Source organism: Pseudonaja textilis, chromosome 13 (assembly GCF_049901715.1).
Source record: "Pseudonaja textilis isolate UNSWEBS1 chromosome 13, rPseTex1.2, whole genome shotgun sequence".
Classification (NCBI taxonomy): domain Eukaryota; kingdom Metazoa; phylum Chordata; class Lepidosauria; order Squamata; family Elapidae; genus Pseudonaja; species Pseudonaja textilis.
In genome coordinates, this window is record NC_142002.1 from 2,669,753 (window position 1) to 2,690,198 (window position 20,446).

At 47.1% G+C, this 20,446-nt stretch overlaps 2 protein-coding genes across 5 annotated transcripts in view; one reads left to right on the top strand and one right to left on the bottom strand.

The window, feature by feature from the left end:
- Window positions 1-3,012: 3,012 nt before the first annotated feature.
- Window positions 3,013-16,060, top strand: INTS14 (integrator complex subunit 14). Of its 4 annotated transcripts, XR_015745149.1 has the most exons (12): window positions 3,037-3,268; window positions 4,451-4,719; window positions 5,748-6,011; window positions 7,189-7,307; window positions 8,619-8,761; window positions 10,678-10,770; window positions 10,875-11,019; window positions 12,335-12,468; window positions 13,616-13,734; window positions 14,468-14,533; window positions 14,988-15,606; window positions 15,727-16,060. XR_015745149.1 is itself a non-coding variant. In XM_026709298.2 (11 exons), exons 2-11 carry the CDS (start codon window positions 4,498-4,500, stop codon window positions 15,237-15,239), a joined length of 1,557 nt encoding a protein of 518 aa, XP_026565083.1. In that variant the 5' UTR covers window positions 3,013-3,268; window positions 4,451-4,497; the 3' UTR covers window positions 15,240-16,060. The 4 variants fall into 4 exon arrangements, 3 of the variants coding, with proteins under 3 accessions (XP_026565083.1, XP_026565084.1, XP_087797989.1); XM_026709298.2 differs by having other exon boundaries at window positions 3,013-3,268; window positions 14,988-16,060; XM_026709299.2 differs by having other exon boundaries at window positions 3,101-3,268; window positions 10,878-11,019; window positions 14,988-16,060.
- Window positions 16,061-16,705: 645 nt separating this feature from the next.
- The window catches only part of HACD3 (3-hydroxyacyl-CoA dehydratase 3), a 29,134-nt gene continuing 25,393 nt past the window's right edge, over window positions 16,706-20,446 (bottom strand). The window contains exon 11 of the mRNA XM_087941877.1: window positions 16,706-17,992. Coding sequence (XP_087798003.1) covers window positions 17,916-17,992 — 77 coding nt within the window. The 3' untranslated portion in view covers window positions 16,706-17,915. The remainder of the gene's footprint in view (window positions 17,993-20,446) is intronic.

Genomic DNA, 20,446 nt, shown 5'->3' on the forward strand with positions numbered 1-20,446 from the left:
ATAGTGTAGGGTCTCCTGCTGGGGCAAGAGGTTGGACTACAAGGTCCCTTCCAACTCGGTTAATCTGTTAATCTCATTAACCATTTAATGATCTGCTACATATCCATTGCATCAAATTCAGGAAGTGGAACCTTACCTTGACCTTATTTGTATGATCAAACAATACAGGTAATCCTAGGCTTACAACCACAAATTGAGCCCCAAATTGATCTTTCTCACTACCTAATTCAATTTATAGTCATTTTGGAGAACAAAGAGGCCTCTGCTGACCAAAGTGCTGCTTCATTTTATATTCCTTTAAAAAGCGACCCAAGACTTTTTATTATTGTTATTAATTTTTAAAAACAGTGAATGAAAATGAAATGTGGCGTTCCCTTCTCTGAGCATCCTGTTTTACCCTAATATTTTGGAACACTTTTTGTACTTCCACTAGTCATGAAACCAGTCTCCCTTCTGTTTGCTTCAGGGTATCAGACGGAACAAAATGTTTGTAAAATGCTGTAATGTATAAATAGGGCTTTATCAAGAATCTGATAAAGGGTTTTATCTTAATAACTTAGCATTTCAGTAGGAAATATTTCACTCCCAAAGACAGAAACGGAGACTTGTTACATGTAAATGTGTATATAAAACAAAAGAAAGAAAAATAAAATCAGTGGGTTTCCAGAAAGTAGTTTTATCTCTCAAAAATATGATCTCACTGGAATTTCAAAACAGACATTTTATTAATTTGCAAAAGAGCACTTTCAGAAAGGAATGGTTGTAGATTTGTACATACGAACTGTTTACATTTTGTTTACCAAAAAAAAGGACATTGGTTCAAGTGTTTATTTTTGGTTTCAATTTGTAGGTCAATTTTGAGGTGTATATTTCAATCTTCACAATGGGGAAAAGTATTTTTTCCCTGAAATGTCATAGAAAAAAAAGAAGACTATTTAAAGTTTTTCAAAGACTCAATAAAGAAAAGTTTAAAAAAAAAAGTTGCTTGTCAGTATTTTTTGTTATCAAGCAGGAATACCTGTAATTTATTTACACTTATTTTCAGGCTTCAGTATCGAGAGTGGATTGCAACAGAAACAAGACCTGCAGGCTGCAATATTCTTGTTTTTTTTTTCTATTTTCTGCATTATATCTCCAGCACAATGCTGTCAGCTCTGCACGATAGACCAAGGCTGACTCCATTTATTAACACTCTTAACTACACTTAACAGCATCTTGTGTCTTCCCTCCCCTCCCTCTATATCCCATAATATCTCAAGGGCCAACTTGAGTCTCTTCTACATAATATGCCCTTCCTAGGGCTTAAGCTTCTGCCCATGTTTTCGTAATGCCTTCTGAACACAGGCAGTTCTCAAAACCATTTGTTTAGGTGAACGTTTACCTGTCTAGTTGTGTCCAACTCCAGGGGTCGGTGCTCATGTCCTATTTCCTAGCTGAGGGAGCCAGCGTTGTCCAAAGACTTTTCTGTGGTTGTATAGCCAGCATGACTATACGCTGAGGTGCACGGAACATCGTTACCTTCCCACCAAAGTGGTACCTATTCATCTACTCATGTTTACATGAGCCTTCAAACTAGGTGGGCAGAAGCTGGGGCAAGAATGGGAGCCCACCCATCGCGCGGCGCTCAGGTCTCAAACCTGAGCTGTCATTTTTACAGTTGACAAGCTCAGCATCTTTGACCTCTGAGCCATCGCGGCCCCTGAACCACTTAGCGTCATTCGAAGTTACAACAGGGCTGAGAAAAGTTATTTGCAACCAGTCCTTGCACTTGAGACTTGTGCAGTTCTTCTACATTCATGTGATCAAAATGCAGGCCCTTGGCAACTGGCATGTGTTTAGGATAGTTTTCTTAGCAACGTTGCTGATGTGGTTTGCTTGGGTATCCCCTGGAATGGAATGGAACGGAACAGAACAGGACAGAACAGAATATTGGAATGAGGAATGGAGTGGAGTAGAATAGAAAAGAACAGAACAGAATATTGAAATGAGGAATGGAGTGGAGTAGAATAGAAATAGAACAGAACAGAATATTGGAATGAGGAATGGAGTGGAGTAGAATAGAATAGAATAGAATAGAATAGAATATCGGGATGAAGAATAGAATAGAAATAGAATAGAACAGAACAGAACAGAATAGAATAGAATTGTTTATTGGCCAAGTGTGATTGGACACACAAGGAATTTGTCTTTGGTGTATAAGTTCTCGGTATACATAAAAGAAAAATAAAATACATTCATCAAGAATCATAAAATACAACACTTAGTGATAGTCATAGGTTACTAATAACCAATCCAACCATACTGGGAAACAAATAAAACTATAAATTGTAGAGATACAAGCAACATGGTTATAGTCATAAGTGGGAAGAGATAAGTACTAGGAAGGATGAGAAGAAAATAGTGATACAGTCTTAGTAAATAGTTGGACAGTGTTGAGGGAATTATTTCTGTAGCAGAATGATAGCATTTGGGGAAAAAAAACTGTCCTTGTGTCTAGTTGTTCTGGTGTGCAGTGCTCTATAATGTCGTTTTGAGGAAGGAGTTGAAACAGTTTATGTCCGGGATGTGAGGGGTCTCTTTCTGGACTGGAGGCCTTTGCTATTTTGTTTTTATCCTGCTTAAAAACTGGAGCATCACCCTGTGGCTTTGGGCAGGAGATCAGCCAGTTGAATGAACCCATCATTTTTTATTTTATTTTTCATTTTATTTTATAAAATAAACCAACTCAGTGGCTAACAGTTCGGATCCAAATTGAAATTTTAAAAAATGAACAATTCCTGCCCCAGTCAGCTTGGACTTAACAGTTTTCGAACCACGTTTATTCACTGTCTAATGAAAAAGCACACTATTTCTTTCCAAGATAGGCTAAAAAAATCATAACAATCATAGTCAATCATCATCCTGCAAAGAGCTGGGTTCACTAGCGTCCTCGCGGCTGCCCTCTAGAGGTCGCGCTGCGCCTGTCGCGCCGCCCCGAATAGGTACTTTCTGAACCAGGTTCCTACTGAGCCTGCGCGCGCGGCTCGCGCATGCTCGGAAGGGGCGGCCCCTGACGACCCGGGAACCAAATTTCGCGGCTTTTGTAGCGGAGGGGAATGTTTTGGAACTCGCACGGGGCGACGGTGGGGAGGAGGCAGGGGAGCCCCGACCGTGGGGAAGACTGACGCGGCGCACCTGTGGGGCCGGGAGGGGGGCGGGGAGACCCGCGTGCCGGAGACCCCGCCATAAACGAGCCGGCCGGCTTGACGAGGGGTCCGAAACAGCGACAGTGAGCGGAGAAGTTTGAGCGGGGATGGGAGACCACCAGGAAAGCCCTGGGCGGAAGGGAGGTGGGACTTCGTCCTGGGTAGGACAGTTGCGCCCCAGGGTGTGAGAAAGGGGAAGGAACGGGAAAGAAGAAGGAAGGAAGGAAAGAAGGAAGGTGATAGGCATGAGAAGGGAAGAGAGAAGGGAGGATGGGAAGGAAGGAAGGAAGGAAAGAAGGAAGGTGATAGGCATGAGAAGGGAAGAGAGAAGGGAGGATGGGAAGGAAGGAAAGAAAGAAGAAGAAGGAAGGTGATAGGAAGGAAGGTGATAGGCATGAGAAGGAAGGAGGGGAGGGAGGAGAGAAGGGAGGATGGGAAGGAAGGAAAGAAGGAGATGGAAGGAAGGAAGGAAGAAGGAAGAAGAAGAGTGATAGGCATGAGAAGGAAGGAGGGAGGGAGGAAGGAAGGAAGAAGGAAGAAGGAAGGAAGGAAGGAAGGAAGGAAGGAAGGTGATAGGCATGAGAAGGAAGGAGGGGAGGGAGGAAGGAAGGAGGAAGTGGGAAGGAAGGAAGGAAGGAGAAGGAAGGAAGGAAGGAAGGTGATAGGCATGAGAAGGAAGGAGGGGAGGGAGAAGGGAGGGAGGAAGGAAGGAAGGTGTTAGGCTTGAGAAGGAAGGAGGGGAGGGAGGAGAGAAGGAAGAGGATGGGAAGGAAGGAAGGAAGGAGAGAAGGAGGAAAGGAAGGAGGGAGAGAAGGAAGGGAAGGGAAAGAAAGGAAAGAAAAAGATGAAAGGGGAGGGAGGAGAGGAAGGGGGAAGAGGAAGGAAGGAAGGGAGAAAAATGATGAAAGAGGGAGGAAGGGGAAAAAGGAAAGAAGAAAAAGATGAAAGAGGGAGGGAGAGAAGAAAGGGAAAAGAGGAAGGAAGGAAAGAAAAAAGATGAAGGGAGAGAAGGGAGGAAGGAAAAAAAGATGAAAGAGGAAGGAGGGAGAGGAAGGGAAAAAAGATGAAAGAGGAAGGAGGGAAGAAAGAATGAAAGGAAGGAGTGTAGGAAAAGAAAGTGGAGATAAATCCAGCCTTTATATATCAAACAAACTCAACAGTGGCTTTCTTAATATTGATCGAGTTGATTTACCGGGGTCAGTGAACACCCTCATGTAATTTGAACGGGAGAGAATGCTGAAAATCTTACTTTATTTCCTCTGCAGAGATTTTTTTCCCCTTTTGCATTTGACGGCTCAAAGAACGGGCCACCATGCCAACCGTTGTGGTCATGGACGTTTCCCTCTCCATGACCCGGCCAGTCTCCATTGAAGGCTCTGAAGAATATCAGCGGAAGCATTTAGCGGCCCATGGTCTGACAATGCTTTTTGAGCACATGGCGACCAACTACAAATTGGAGTTTACCGCCTTGATTGTGTTTTCATCTCTCTGGGAGCTGATGGTTCCCTTCACAAGAGACTACAACACGCTCCAGGTGCAGTATAAAAGCAGCAATCTCAGCTTGTATTCAAGGATCACCTGCTGTATATTGATAGATCGTAAATTTAGAGCACGGGTCTCCAACCTTGGCCACTTTTAAGACTTGTGGACTTCAACTCCCAGAATTCCTGAGCTAACATGACTGGAGGAGGAATTCTGGGAGTTGAAATCCACAAGTCTTAAAGCTGTCAAGCTTGAAGACCCCTGATTTAGACAATGTATTTTGTCTCTCTCTGCTGGATGGGTAACTATGTCAATTTGCTTTCTAAATATTATAAAGTATAGGAACTGCCTCCATCATGTTGTATCAGTCCATCCCACCTAGTCAGGTAGGGGAGGTATGTTGAAAAACCCATTAGCAAAATTTTTTTGACGGGTGGGTTCCAGGAAGGGAGCATTCTCTGTAGTTGCCCCCACCTTGTGTAACAATCTTTTCCCCAAAGGTGAGGTGGGCCCCAGTCTCCTGACCTTCCATAAAAGTGTAAAAATATATTTCTGGGACTTGCTGATGGGAGTGCAGCCATAGGATTGATTGGTGCCCTGAAAGATTAGGGCACTAACATCAGCCTTTTAATCAATTCTTACGAGAGAGGAGGTGGCCATGATCCCCCACATTGGTTGCAGCTGGGGAGATTAGTATATAAGAGAGACGGTTAAAACACAGAGTTGCCAGAAGCAAAGTGTGTTTTATTTTGGGCTGAAGTTATGTTGGTTGGTGTCCTTCCAACAGACTGTGCCTTGTTATCTCCTTGAAGTTGGTAATTACTTATCCTGGTCCGTTGTGGAAATTTCTTCACTGTAATTTGTTTGGTTTTTTATTTCACCTCTATCTGCTCATTAAGTTCGGACTGTATTGCTTTCTTCTGAAGACTATTTTTGAGTACGTTTTTATCTCCAACTGAGAATTATTGAGCAGTGGGGCCACGTTGGAGGCATTAAAGGACATTTATCTACGTTTTGGAGTTTGTTACGTTTGTGTCACGCTCCGGGTCCTCACCATAAAGTGTCCGCTTTGTTTCCCAGGAAGCCCTGAGTAATATAGACGATTACGACAAAACGTGTTTGGAGTCAGCGCTGCTGGGGGTTTGCAGCATCGTGCAGCAGGAGTGGGGCGCAGCCATTCCTTGCCAGGTTGTCCTGGTCACTGATGGCAGCTTGGGCATTGGGAAGGGCTCCCTCCGGCACTCTCTGTCCACGCTCAGCCAGCGGAGCGAAAGCAACCGGTTTCCGCTGCCTTTTCCCTTTCCATCCAAGCTTTACGTCATGTGCATGGCGAACCTCGAAGAGGTGAGTCCCCTTTGAGGGCCAGGAGGTGGGGATACAATTAGGTGAGTCCCCGATTTGCATTGGCCTTAATGGGGATTTGGAGGGGAACCAGCTTTACTGAGAGGCAGAGTATTTTTATGAATTGCGCCTCTTTATCAGGCACGTGGAGCGATGAGACCGATAGAGAATTTAAATTGGGGTGAGGCAGGCGAAGGGAGGGGAACACTGGTGGGCTATGCAGATGGAGATAACATAGGAGATAGGTTACAGGTGTTGGAAGAAATATCCATCTGGTTCAGTTCCAAGCCGGGAGAAGGACACTGGAGACAAAGTGCAGGCTAGAGGTTGATTAGAAAGAGGGTCTATTTATTGATGAACAGGACTAAGATAGATGTTTGTGGTTCTGGTGCAGCTGACCCCATGGAGTTGAGAGTGAAGGGTCTTTATATCTTCTCTTGGGCGTTGCACTTGAGCTTCCTGTTCCTGTGCAAGAACATGTCTTCTATTGGCTGCTGTCAGACTCCCATGGGAGTTACCTAGGGGGTCATAGCTGGCTCCGTAGGTTGTCTTAGCTCCCAGGTTTGGTTGAAGTTTCTGAGGGTGATACAGTGAAGTTGGGCAATTCCTAGTGTGGTTGAGGGCTAATCCTATCTTTGTTGGATCTTGGGTGAGGGTATTTGCTTATGAATAGAGCTATCTCTTTATCTCCTAAGTGCTGACATCTGCTGAGGGCTATCAAGAAAGCTGGGGGCTGCTTTCTGTCCCCCAGAGCATATTTCTCCCTTTAGGGAAATAGAATATTCTTCTTTTTTAATATTTCCTAAAATATTTCATTCTTCTAGGGCGGGGTGGGTGCTAACTTTCAACACAAACAATTTTATCAATTAAGAATTGTTATAAGCCTGAATTTGATGTCTGTGAGTTCAGCAATCCCTTGCTTGATTGTAACCCTTTAATTTAACACTCTTTTAAGTTTCTTTTTTCCGAAGTGGCTAGTTCATGATCTGTAATGTCCCGGGAGGTTGAAAGGTTATTTCTCTGCTATTTTTTTGCCCTTGTTCTCTCCTCAAGTCTGTGTCCATTAATTATTTTTGTTGTTGATGATTGGAAGTTCCCTCCTGAGATTTTTTTTTTAAAAAGTGTTTTGATATGCTTTTTCCACTGTCACTAAAACTTTGTGTTTCCTTTCCATTTGAAGCTCCAAAGCTCCGATTCTCTAGACTGCCTTGAACGGCTCATTGACTTAAATAATGGAGAGGGACAGATTTTTACCATCGATGGGCCCCTTTGCTTGAAAAACGTACAGTCAATGTTTGGGTAAGCAATCTTGGTTAAGAATCATTGGGTGAAACTGCCTCTAGTTATAGTCTGGGTGTCAACTCATAAAGCATTCCTATGCCTGCTTTAGAGTTGCCATAAACAAGGGGTGGGGGTGGGGGGAAGAAATCTGGAAGAGCAGTGCAGCAGTTTTGAAACTGAAAGTACATTCCAACACTTACCTTTAAAAGATTGTAACTAAGTTATCGGAGCTTTTGCCCAGGACAGTATTTAATTGGAGAACGTAATTGATGACAGCTAGCCCATAAAAGTGCTTAATTGGAGAATTTTGATTTATGAGACACCCAGGATGGAGTGGGGAAACAGGGTCAACTCTGTGCCAGAGTTGGTTTCATATAGGTCATTGCCAGTATGTCGCTCCTGATAAATTCTTTGAAGTTTTTTGAAGTTTGGCTCGAGGCTCATGATTTAATTAGGGTGATCGCTGGAATCCTGACAGTGGGTTTCATCACGTTCCTTCAATCTGGTGCCTTCTAGATCAGGGCTTTCTCAACTGGACCACTTTAAGATGTGTGGACTTCAACTCCCAGAATTCCAGCACAGCTGACTGGGGAGTTCTGGGAGTTGAAGTCCACACATCTTAAAGTCACCAATGTGGACAGCTATGGTGATACATGCAGCTTCAACTTCTTTAACCCTAGACATATCTGGAAGAGGTCAGATTGGCAAAAGCAGATCTATGTGACTCAGCCGAATGTCGTGAAGGACCAGTTTAGCCGCCTACCTATAAATAGGATTTGGATGCTCCATCTAATTCTCTCAAGAGGTTTAGCAATGCATGAAAATAAAGGAAATTAGGCTGGTTTGCTTATATAAGCCATTGAGCCAAGAAAGCATTGAATTACTAGCTGATAGCAACTAAATGCTATGTCATATTCTGTATATAATACTAAGCTTGGTTTTTCACATAAAATTATGTGCTAATGTTGCAAAAAAACCCTTTTGTGTTATTCGTGCAACCAGATTATATACATTTCTCTACAAGGCTTCTTCTCAAACCAGAGTTGAAGAATTTGTAAAGCTCAAATTTTGGGAATTAATAAGTAATTAAGTAAAGCAAGGGAGGCAACAGGCTTAGAGGAATTTAGGGCCCATTTCACATTCAAGATCTAGGTTGCACACTGGTTTAATGCGTGATGTGGAAATTCTAGCGCTTGCTCAACATGGCTTGAGCCCTTGCGCAGAAAGACCCAGTAGATCTGCATTCCCCCCACCCACACCCTGAAAGATAACTCCTCACATAGTGATTTGTTTCTGTGGATTTTTACTGATGATCATTTCTTGCCCTAGAAAGCTAATAGATGTGGCGTACACACCCTTCCACGCTGTCTTGAAATGCGGCCACTTGTCTTCAGATGTGCAAGCTTTTCCCAGGCCGGAGCCATTCGTTATAGATGAAGAAATCGATCCCATCCCTAAAACAATTAACACAGGTAAACTTTGTCCCTTGCTCTCTTCTGATTTACTTTCTTCTGGTGCTTTAAAGCCCATAACATCTAACCATCACGCCCAATAAAATAAGTGTGTAAAATGGGACCTGTTAGATAAAGGTTCCCCTCTCGCACATACGTGCTAGTCGTTTTCTGTTTCTAGGGGGCGCTGGTGCTCATCTCCGTTACAAAGCCGAAGAGCCAGCGCTGTCCGAAGATGTCTCCGTGGTCATGTGGCCGGCAGGACTAAACGCCAAAGGTGCACGGAACACAGTTAACTTCCCACCAAAGGGGTCCCTATTTTTCTACTTGCATTTTTGACGTGCTTTCGAACTGCTAGGTTGGCAGAAGCAAGTAACGGGAGCTCACTCTATTACGCGGCGCTGGGGATTCAAACCGCCGAACTGCCGACCTTTCTGATCGACAAGCTCAGCGTCTTAGCCGCCGAGCCACCGTGCCCTTATGGGACCTGTTACATAAAGCAAAAATCCATTAAATTCCTGTTTCCGAGGCTGTTTGTGATGCTCCACTTCTGGAAGAAGGCGAAGCTTCCTTGACTTGAGCTAACTCTAGTGCCCAGGACTCAGGGATATATATCCCTGCTGTTTCCTTGACCAAATACCAAAGGCTTGGACCTTGCTTTCTCTCAGGGCGTCCATTGGATCACGCAGTGTTGCCTCAGAACCAGTAGCTCTCTCATCCAACTTCTAGGTCAACAAGTTGCTCTCTCATCTTGGTCAGTGGGGAAACCACTTAACAACCGTGTTACTGGTTTAATAACTGCAGTGATTCACTTAACAACTGAGCAAAGAAAGGCGGTAAAAGGGGGCAAAATTCACTCAACCAGTGTCTCACTTAACAACAGAAATCTGGACTCAGTGGTGGTCGTACTCCGAGGAGCACAGGTAGTCCAATTGCCTTTTGCAAAAACACCCTTGAGGAAACCATCACCCGGATGATTGAGAAGCTCAGTAGACAGAAATGAAGTCTTAACAAAATAACAGAGTTGGAAGGGACCTTGTAGGTCATCTAGTCCAACCCCCCCGGCCCAAGCAGGAGACCCTACACCATTTCTAACCAATGGCAGTCCAGTCTCCTCTTGAAAGCCTCCAGTGCTCCCACAACTTCTGAAGGCAACTTCTGTTCCATTAGTTGATTGTTCTCCCTGTCAGAAAATGTCTCCTTGTTTCTCTCCTTCAGTTTCCATCCATTGTTTTCATTGTGTGGGCTTCGGGGGCTTTAATAGCTTGTCCCCCTCCTCTCTGTGGCAGCACCTCAAATATTGGAACTTCTGGTGTTCAGCAAATTTGTGTCACGGAGAGAAAGCTTCATAAACTGAGGAAACTTCTTGGATAAGAATAGAAACTTTCAAATAAAAAAACCAAGGAAGTCCAGTTGGCTTTTGGAAAAAGCACATTTGGGACAGCCATGAACTGGATGATACAGGATCTCCTTAGATATTTCACCTGCGTGAAATGAAAATGAAGTTTTAACAAAATAACAGAGTTAGAAGGGACCTTGTAGGCCATCTAGTCCTTGAGTTGAGCTAACTCTCCCCCCTACCCCAAAGCAGGAAACCCTACATCATTTTTGACAAATGGCAGTCCAAGTCTCTTCTTGAAAGCCTCCAGGGATGAAGCTCCCACAACTTCCGAAGTCAACTTCTGTTCCATGGGTTGATTGTTCTCCCTGTCGGAAAATTCCTCCTTATTTCCAGGTTGAATCTCTCCTGGATCAGTTTCCATCCATGATTCCTTGTCTGGCCTTCAGGTGTTTTGGAAAATAGCTTGACCCCTTCCTCTTCTCTGTTGCAGCCCCTCAAGTATTGGAAGACTGATGTCACGTCTCCCCTGGTCTTTCTCTTCACTAGACTAGCCAGGCCCAGTTCTCAGACCCTGAAAGCACCTTTTCTTTTGTAGATCTGGAGATCGTTGGCTTTATTGACATAGCAGATATCGCCAGCCCGCCGGTCCTGTCCAGACACCTGGTCTTGCCCATCGCGCTTAACAAAGGTGAGTGATTCCTACCTTCTCCAGGCTGGCAGTTCTCCAGTTGGCAGGCCCCGCAGGACGGAGCAGGTTCTGACGGCTTTCTCTTCTCTTCTCTTCCTGCCCAGAAGGAGATGAAATGGGCCCGGGCATCGTCGAGGATGTTGAAGATGAGAATTCAGCCAATCAGATTGCGGGAAAGATCCCCAACTTCTGTGTGCTCCTTCATGGGAGCCTGAAAGTGGAAGGAATGGTGGCTGTTGTTCAGTTGGGGTACGGAGGTTGGCCTCGGGGTGGGTGGTGGCAACGTGGATGCAGCCGCCAGAAAGGCAGTTGTGGCTCAGAAGAAAATACATATGTGCGTATGAACTATGTTTCCCAAAAAATAAGACTGGGTCTTATATTAGTTTTTTGCTCTAAAAGACGCATTAAACCTTATTTTCCAGCTAGGTCTTATTTTGGGAGAAATATGGTCTAAATGCATCCGTCTGTCTAAACGATCTTAGCGGATTTATTTTGGGGGTAGGGTTTCTATTACGAGCATCCTGGAAAAAAAAAACAGGGTCTTATTTTCCGGTTAGGTCTTTTTAGGTTTAGTTTAGTTTAGTTTATTGTCATTACACCTAAATGCCATCTTCAATGTACATTGTAAGTATAAAAACGAAACACAAACACACATCCTTCGTACTCTACACATTGAATTAAAAACCCCTGATATTGCGTTCAAATTGCACTATACAGTAGAATTCAAAAGAGTTAGTGCCTTGGGATAGAAGCTGTTTTTCAGCCTGTTTGTCCTTGTTTTTATTGTCCTGTACCGTCTGCCAGATGGTAATAGTCAAAAAAAGGGGAGGCCCAGGATGAGATGGATCTTTGAGGATGTTTTGAACTTTCTTAAGGCAGCGGGAGCTATAAAGCTCTTCCAAAGAGGGCAGAGGGCAACCCATGATCCTCTGGGCAATGACCTTAACCCTCTGGAGTACTTTCCTATCTGCCACTGTGCAATTGGCCAACCCTACACAGGTGCAGTCAGTTAAGATACTCTCTGGTGTAGCGGTAGAAGGTCCCCAGCAGTTTTCCATTCAGTTGTTGTTTTCTGAGAAGCCTCTGGTAGTAGAATCTCTGCTGGGCCCTTTTGATCAGGGCTGCAATGTGGGCACCCCAGGTCAGGTCCTCTTTTAGGGTAACAGCCAGAAACTTAAAAACTGGCCACTTGCTCCCCTCGGCCTCCCTTGATAAGCAAGGGCTGGGTGTCTAATCTGTTCCTTCTATATAGTCCACTATAGGCTCCTTATTGGTATCGAGGACCAAGTCATTGTCTTCACACCACGAAAGCAATCGTTGATCCACCTCATCTCCGAAGACAGACTCATCCCTCCCTCCCCCCTGGAAATAAGTCCCACCACTGTTGTATCATCTTACTTGTGGAGAAACGTGTAAAATAGGGCAAAGCTCCCTTAAGAACTTAGCAGCGGGAAATTTTGCACTCAGTTGTGGTCATAAGTCAAAGGCTACTTGTATGTCCCCTTTTTTTTCCCCTAAGTAACAACAGCTACTTTCATTGTGAATCTCTGGTTCTCCCTTCCAGACCTGAATGGTATGGGATGCTCTATTCTCAAGCCGACAGCAAGAAGAAGTCCAACTTAATGATGTCTCTCTTTGAGCCAGGACCAGAGCCACTTCCTTGGCTGGGCAAGATGGCCCAGCTTGGTCCCATCTCAGGTACTGGCCGTGCTGGTTTAAATGGTGCCGCTCGTTCCTTCCCTGCTTCTAACTTCCATTTTGATACAGATGCCTTGATGTGCCTTAGAAGTTGGCAGTTCTGCTCTTGGGTGTTTTATCCTCATGACTATTATGTGAGCAGTGAAATGCCTCTCGCAGGCTCTCCGATTTGTGTTGGCGTCACCATCCTTCTGAATCCGTTTCAGGATCCCCTTTTCAGGAATTGTTGCTGGGCTTCTTGAAGTTTTGGGAAGTGAAGGTTAATAGCAAAAGCACCCAGACTTATATACCACTTTGCAGTGCTTTACAGCCCTCACTAAGCGGATTATAGAGTCGGTATATTGCCTGTAACAATCTGGGTCCTCCTTTTACCCACCTCAGAAGGAGGGAAGGCTGAGTTAACCTTCAGCTGGTCAGGATCGAACTGCCGGCAGTGGGCAAAGTTAGCCTGTAATGGCTGCATTCTAACCACTGAGCCACCATAGCAAGAGAAGAGGAAGGAAGAGAATAGGGGTGTTAAACTGGCAGCCCGCAGGCCAGATGTGTCACATGGAGGCCACGCCCACCCCAGCTCCATGAAGGGAAAAAAAACATCACAATATATCCTGGGATGGCAACGTGATACAGCAAGTTTAACACCCGTAGGATAGAACAGCACAGCACTTTGACTTATATACCACGTCACAGAGCCTTACAGCCCTCTCTAAGCAGTTTACAGAGTCAGCCTCTTGTCCCCAAAGTCCTCATTTTACGGACCTCAGAAGGATGGAAAGCTGAGCCAACCTTGAGCCGCTCAGAATTGAACTGCAGGCAGCCGGCAGTCAGCAGGTGCAGCCTGCAGTACTGCATTCGAACCACTGCGCCACCCTGGCTGAATGCTCAAAATATTTCAGAATTCCTGAGATAAGTAACAGCAGAACCTCATCCTGGTCTTTAGTCTAACCCAGGGTCTCCATCAGTGGTAACTTGTAAGACTTGTGGACTTCAAACTCCCAGGATCCCCCAGCCTTCAAAACTCTGTAAAGCTGTAGTCAATCATAAGCATAATCGTGATGTCCATTTCACAGCTGCTTTGCTTAACGACTGAATCGCCGGTCCCTCTTGTGGTCGCTCGATGAGGACTAGCCACACACTTTTTGTTTTTCAGATGCGAAGGAGAACCCGTACGGGGAAGATGACAACAAGAGCCCCTTCCCTTTGCAGCCCAAGAACAAACGGAGCTACGCTCAGAACGTCACCGTGTGGATTAAACCGAACGGCCTGCAGGTAAGTCAGGCGGGATCCAACTCTGCTCCCCACGGGCAGAGAAAGCTCCTTTACTAAAAAGGTGAATCGGAACGGCGATCTTTCCCGGGAGAAGACCTCACCTGCCCTTGCCCTCTGTGCGTGAGAAGCATTTGCGCAATTCGAGGGGACGGTTGTGGCCCGTCGGCTGCCAGCCTCTCCAGCGGACGAATCAGAGGAGGAGGAGACTGCGTGGGAGTCAGGGCCAGTATCAGGACCACCTGGGAGCTCTGAGGGGGAGAGAGGGAATAGAGGAGAGGGGGGAGGAGAGGGAGAGGGAAAAGGAAGAAGGAGGAGAAAGAGGAGAGGGGAAGAGAAGGAGGAGGAGGAGAAAGAGAAGGAGGGAGAGAGAGGGAGAGGGATTGAGATGGAGCCTGGGATGTCTATCAGCCCTCAGATGGAGAGTCAACAGCCCCCAGGTCTGGAGGTGGCTGATGAGGAAGAGGAGGAACAGCTGGGTCCAGTGCCTGACACACAGAAGGCAGAGGAGAGGAGAGGAGAGGAGAGCAGTGGAAACCTATGGGCCGGTCCTTTGCTAGCAGCTCTTCCCCTATCTCTGGGGATAAAATGGAAGGGGTGGAGATGAATAGATGTGGCAGACAATTATACATCTCCCTGCTCCCAACGGAGCAAAGCGAGGAAGAATAAGGTCTTTCGCTTCGGTTGGTAGCTCCGCTTTGGCCACGATTTGTGTGTCTTCTTCCCTCTCCCACAGACTGACGTACAGAAGATACTCAGGAACGCAAGAAAACTCCCCGAGAAAACACTGACCTTCTACAAGGTGAGCATTGAGGCAGAAGGCCAATCAATGTTCAGCTATTAGTCAGGCGTCTCACATTTTCCAGTAGATGGAAACTGGGAAACACAGGTTGCCATGCTGCGTGTGTGTACATGTGCGCGTGCACGAAGGGCGGCTCAGCCAATCTCATTGTACGCATGTTGTACTCTGACAATAAATGTAATAATAATTATTTGACACCCACCTCGTTTCAAAGCAACTCCAGGTGGCTTACAACATTGAAAACCCATCACATATAAACATACCCAATGAAACCACAATCCAAAGAGAATAAAATATGTCTTCTTCAGATTTCCCGCTTCCTTTTTCTCCCAGAGTCCAATCATTTATGGGAGGGTGTGAGGGGCTGTAGCCCAGAATCTTTCCTTCTGAGCCAGAGCGATGATGCCAGAGAGGCGATGGCTGATTTTCCTACAACTTTTTTTGCCTTTTCCAGGAACTCAACCGGCTGCGCAAGGCCGCCTTGGCCTTCGGGTTTTTGGACCTCCTGAAAGGAGTGGCGGCTATCCTGGAAAGAGAGTGCACCCTCCTGCCTGACACGGCGCACCCCGACGCGGCCTTCCAGCTCACCCACGCAGCCCAGCAGCTCAAAATGGCGAGCTCCGGGTCTTCCGAGTATGCTACTTACGACCACAACATCACACCGTTGCAAACGGACTTCTCTAGCAGTGGGACGGAGCGAATGTGAGCAGCTCCGAGGCAGAGACTCTGTGGAGGATTCACCTTGTCTAACAAGGGTGTCAGACTCAATTGCATTGAGGGCTGCATCAGGGCTGTGGTCGACCTTGGATGTGTGTGTGTGTGTGTGGCCAACTGGGAGGGCATGGCCAGTTTGACTCCACTCACTGGGCATGGCCAACTGGGTAGCCAACTAGGATGACCACTGGGTTGGCTAACTAGGATGGCCAATGGAGAGAGCATGGCCAGTTTGACTCCACTTACTGGGCATGGCCAACTAGGATGGTCACTGGGATGGCCAACTGGGTGGCCAAATAGGATGGTCAACTGGGAAGGCGTGGCCAGCTTCACTCCACTCACTGGGCACGGCCAACTGGGTGGCCAACTAGGATGGTCACTGGGATGGCCAACTGGGAGGGCATGGCCAGTTAGATTCCACTCATTGGGCATGGCCAACTGGGTAGCCAACTAGGATGACCACTGGGTTGGCTAACTAGGATGGCCAATGGAGAGAGCATGGCCAGTTTGACTCCACTCACTGGGCATGGCCAACTGGGGATGGTCACTCGGATGGCCAACTGGGTGGGCGTGGCCAGCTTGACGCCACTCCCCAAACTGGTGGCATGTTTCCTCTTTGCATTGGGTAGACTGGGCCAAAGCGACGTGAGCCGGCCTCTTACATTTTCCAAGACAGCCCCATGAGCCGGACCTGACCACATTGCCGGCTGGATGCGGCCCGTGGGCCTTGTGTTTGACACCCCTGTTCTATGAAATGTCGAGACTGCTTTCCTCACCCAGATTGGACTTTTATTAAACTTGACTCCATTTGTATTCCGCTTTTCTTTCCATCATGAACCCCGGGAGGGTGTTCCCATCTCTACAAACAGCCCACGACAGATTAAAAGCAGGATGCACTTACCTGCATCCAAAACGGACCACATGGGGACTCGTGGGAGGATCCAGCCAGGAGTGGGATTTGGAGTGGGTGGGGTCTTAAGGCTTTTTTGGGTGGGGTAGGGCTTATATTGGGCACATGTAAACATCAAGTTAGGACTTACTTTCGGGGCAAGTTGTATTTTGGGGGGGAACAAGTTAGTTCATCCTGTAACAATTACTGGGCTGGACACATAGTTTCCTCAACAGCCTTTATTGTCCTCCCTCAATGGCTTTTGGTGCACACAGCCAAGACAGTTATCCAAGCCAGAAATCCTGGTTTAATAGACCGGGCATCATCTGTCCCGGGGTTTGCTGGTTGAGTAAGCTGAAAAGCTGCCGAATGGCTGCCTCCAGCAACCTAGAATGGCCCTTTTGCCTTAGATCCGCTGCATCTCCAAACGCAGCAATTGCACAGATGTTCAAGCACATCTGGAGGAAGCAAGCGAAGGAATGAAACCGTCCCCGCACGGGCAACATAATAATTGAATATTCATCCGCGCTGCTACCTACGGCAAAGCCAGGGAATGCAGACAACGGGGGTGTTTTTAGAAGCGTTTTATTATTAGAAATACGCCTTGGATTCGCCTTGTCCCAAACTTGCCAACACAGATTCGTAACGAAGTGCCCGCACTATCAACCCATTAAACTAACCTCCCCAACTCCAAGTACATTCCTAGCCCTCTTTGCCCGGTGACCAGGAGGGGGGTGAGTGGCTGGGTGGGGTGAAAAATGTTAAATGCCACCACCAAAGGCTCTCGCTGCCGAGAAGGAAAATCAGTATCAAGGCAGCCGCTCAGGACTTGCGGGATCCAAAACACGTTTTCCCCAATTGGAGAAAGGAAAAAAAAAAATCCACCCAGCCTCGAGCATGCAAAGCTCGCCTCCAGATTGCCATGAGGGGCTCGCACCCAAGTGCAGCTTCTTCGTCCCTTCTTCCCTTAACGTCTGAATGGCACCTTTCCTGGAATCGGGCACGGTCGCCAGCTTGTTGGGAAGTTGACACGGTCCATATTCTTAAGCCGGAAACCGTCAAAAAGCACTTTTCAAGCCTACGAGGGATTTGAACCAGCTCTGTTCTTTATCGCAAGAAGGGCTCTGCTCCCTGGGTTGTTTTTTTTCTCCTGCAGAGGCCTGCTCTTATTTTAAATTTGATTTTGAGATTTTAATACTCGTGTGTCGGGAAGTTTACAGGCGATAAAGAATCCAATACAAGCGTGCCCCTAGGAAGAAGGAGGCAATGAATTGGCCCCTCTAGATTGGGTCATGTTTGCTGTTGGGGGTAAGGAATCCTAACAAACCACTCGCTCCCTTAAAGCCACAGGAAAGTTTCTCACGGGCTCATCCTTAACAAGCCTTAACTACGTTTGTAGGTTCTTTTAGATCCTCCTAAAGTTGGTGTTTGGGAAAACTCTTCTCTGCATCTCTTGGATGGCGGAGTTTTTTTTAATGCTTTTTCCCTCCCCCGGAAAGCAGCTTTCTTTTCACTCCGGTCTTTTCCAGGTCTACTTCATAGGAAAGAGGTTTTGAGTATGAATCCCCTGCTTAGCTTACCCGAGAAGGGAGGGAGGTGCAGAGGAAAACACATTAGCTTGGACGGATCTATTTTCTGCTGTCAGGCAAGGAAGACGTGTCATCGCGACTACAAAATTGGTTTTCGGGTTAATAGGGCGAGGAAAGGGGTTTTGGAAGAGCCCGAAGCCCACCGCCTGCACCCATCTTTGAGGAAGATTAGAAAACAAGAGACTCCCCATTAGTGTATTTTCCGCTTTTTAGGTCCAAGGCGTCGCTGACGTTGCTTGTAGAGATGACGGAAAAGGATAAATGGCGCTGAAAGAAAAGAAAAAACAGGAAGGATGAGTTTTTCCCATTCTTGAGATCAGATACACTAATAGGAATCAAGGAACTATCGTGGCAGGGATTCTCAACCTTGGGGACTTTAAGATGGGCGGACTTCAACCCCCAGACTTCCTCAGTTGCATGGAGAACCATCCTGGCAGGGATTCTCAACCTTGGGGACTTTAAGATGGGTGGACTTCAACCCCCAGACATCCTCAGTTGCATGGAGAACCATCCTGGCAGGGATTCTCAACCTTGGGGACTTTAACATGGGTGGACTTCAACCCCCAGACATCCTCAGTTGCATGGAGAACCATCCTGGCAGGGATTCTCAACCTTGGGGACTTTAACATGGGCGGACTTCAACCCCAGACTTCCTCAGTTGCATGGAGAACCATCCTGGCAGGGATTCTCAACCTTGGGGACTTTAACATGGGCGGACTTCAACCCCAGACTTCCTCAGTTGCATGGAGAACCATCCTGGCAGGGATTCTCAACCTTGGGGACTTTAACATGGGCGGACTTCAACCCCCAGACTTCCTCAGTTGCATGGAGAACCATCCTGGCAGGGATTCTCAACCTTGGGGACTTTAACATGGATGGACTTCAACCCCCAGACTTCCTCAGTTGCATGGAGAACCATCCTAGCAGGGATTCTCAACCTTGGGGACTTTGAGATGGGTGGACTTCAACCCCCAGACTTCCTCAGTTGCATGGAGAACCATCCTAGCAGGGTTTCTCAACCTTGGGGACTTTGAGATGGGCGGACTTCAACCCCCAGAATTCCTCAGTTGCATGGAGAACCATCCTAGCAGGGTTTCTCAACCTTGGGGACTTTAAGATGGGCGGACTTCAACCCCCAGACTCCTCAGTTGCATGGAGAACCATCCTGGCAGGGATTCTCAACCTTGGGGACTTTGAGATGGGCGGACTTCAACCCCAGAATTTCTCAGTTGCATGGAGAACCATCCTAGCAGGGATTCTCAACCTTGGGGACTTTGAGATGGGCGGACTTCAACCCCAGAATTCCTCAGTTGCATGGAGAACCATCCTGGCAGGGTTTCTCAACCTTGGGGACTTTGAGATGGGCGGACTTCAACCCCCAGAATTCCTCAGTTGCATGGAGAACCATCCTGGCAGGGATTCTCAACCTTGGGGACTTTAAGATGGGCGGACTTCAACCCCCAGACTCCCTCAGTTGCATGGAGAACCATCCTGGCAGGGATTCTCAACCTTGGGGACTTTGACATGGGCGGACGTCAACCCCCAGAATTCCTCAGTTGCATGGAGAACCATCCTAGCAGGGTTTCTCAACCTTGGGGACTTTAAGATGGGCGGACTTCAACCCCAGAATTCCTCAGTTGCATGGAGAACCATCCTGGCAGGGTTTCTCAACCTTGGGGACTTTGAGATGGGCGGACTTCAACCCCCAGAATTCCTCAGTTGCATGGAGAACCATCCTAGCAGGGTTTCTCAACCTTGGGGACTTTAAGATGGGCGGACTTCAACCCCAGACTCCTCAGTTGCATGGAGAACCATCCTGGCAGGGATTCTCAACCTTGGGGACTTTGAGATGGGCGGACTTCAACCCCCAGAATTCCTCAGTTGCATGGAGAACCATCCTAGCAGGGTTTCTCAACCTTGGGGACTTTAAGATGGGCGGACTTCAACCCCCAGAATTCCTCAGTTGCATGGAGAACCATCCTGGCAGGGATTCTCAACCTTGGGGACTTTGAGATGGGCGGACTTCAACCCCCAGAATTCCTCAGTTGCATGGAGAACCATCCTAGCAGGGTTTCTCAACCTTGGGGACTTTAAGATGGGCGGACTTCAACCCCAGACTCCCTCAGTTGCATGGAGAACCATCCTGGCAGGGATTCTCAACCTTGGGGACTTTGAGATGGGCGGACTTCAACCCCCAGAATTCCTCAGTTGCATGGAGAACCATCCTAGCAGGGATTCTCAACCTTGGGGACTTTAACATGGGCGGACTTCAACCCCAGAATTCCTCAGTTGCATGGAGAACCATCCTAGCAGGGTTTCTCAACCTTGGGGACTTTAACATGGGCGGACTTCAACCCCCAGAATTCCTCAGTTGCATGGAGAACCATCCTAGCAGGGTTTCTCAACCTTGGGGACTTTAAGATGGGCGGACTTCAACCCCCAGACTCCCTCAGTTGCATGGAGAACCATCCTGGCAGGGATTCTCAACCTTGGGGACTTTAACATGGGCGGACTTCAACCCCCAGAATTCCTCAGTTGCATGGAGAACCATCCTGGCAGGGATTCTCAACCTTGGGGACTTTGAGATGGGCGGACTTCAACCCCAGAATTCCTCAGTTGCATGGAGAACCATCCTAGCAGGGTTTCTCAACCTTGGGGACTTTAAGATGGGCGGACTTCAACCCCCAGACTCCCTCAGTTGCATGGAGAACCATCCTAGCA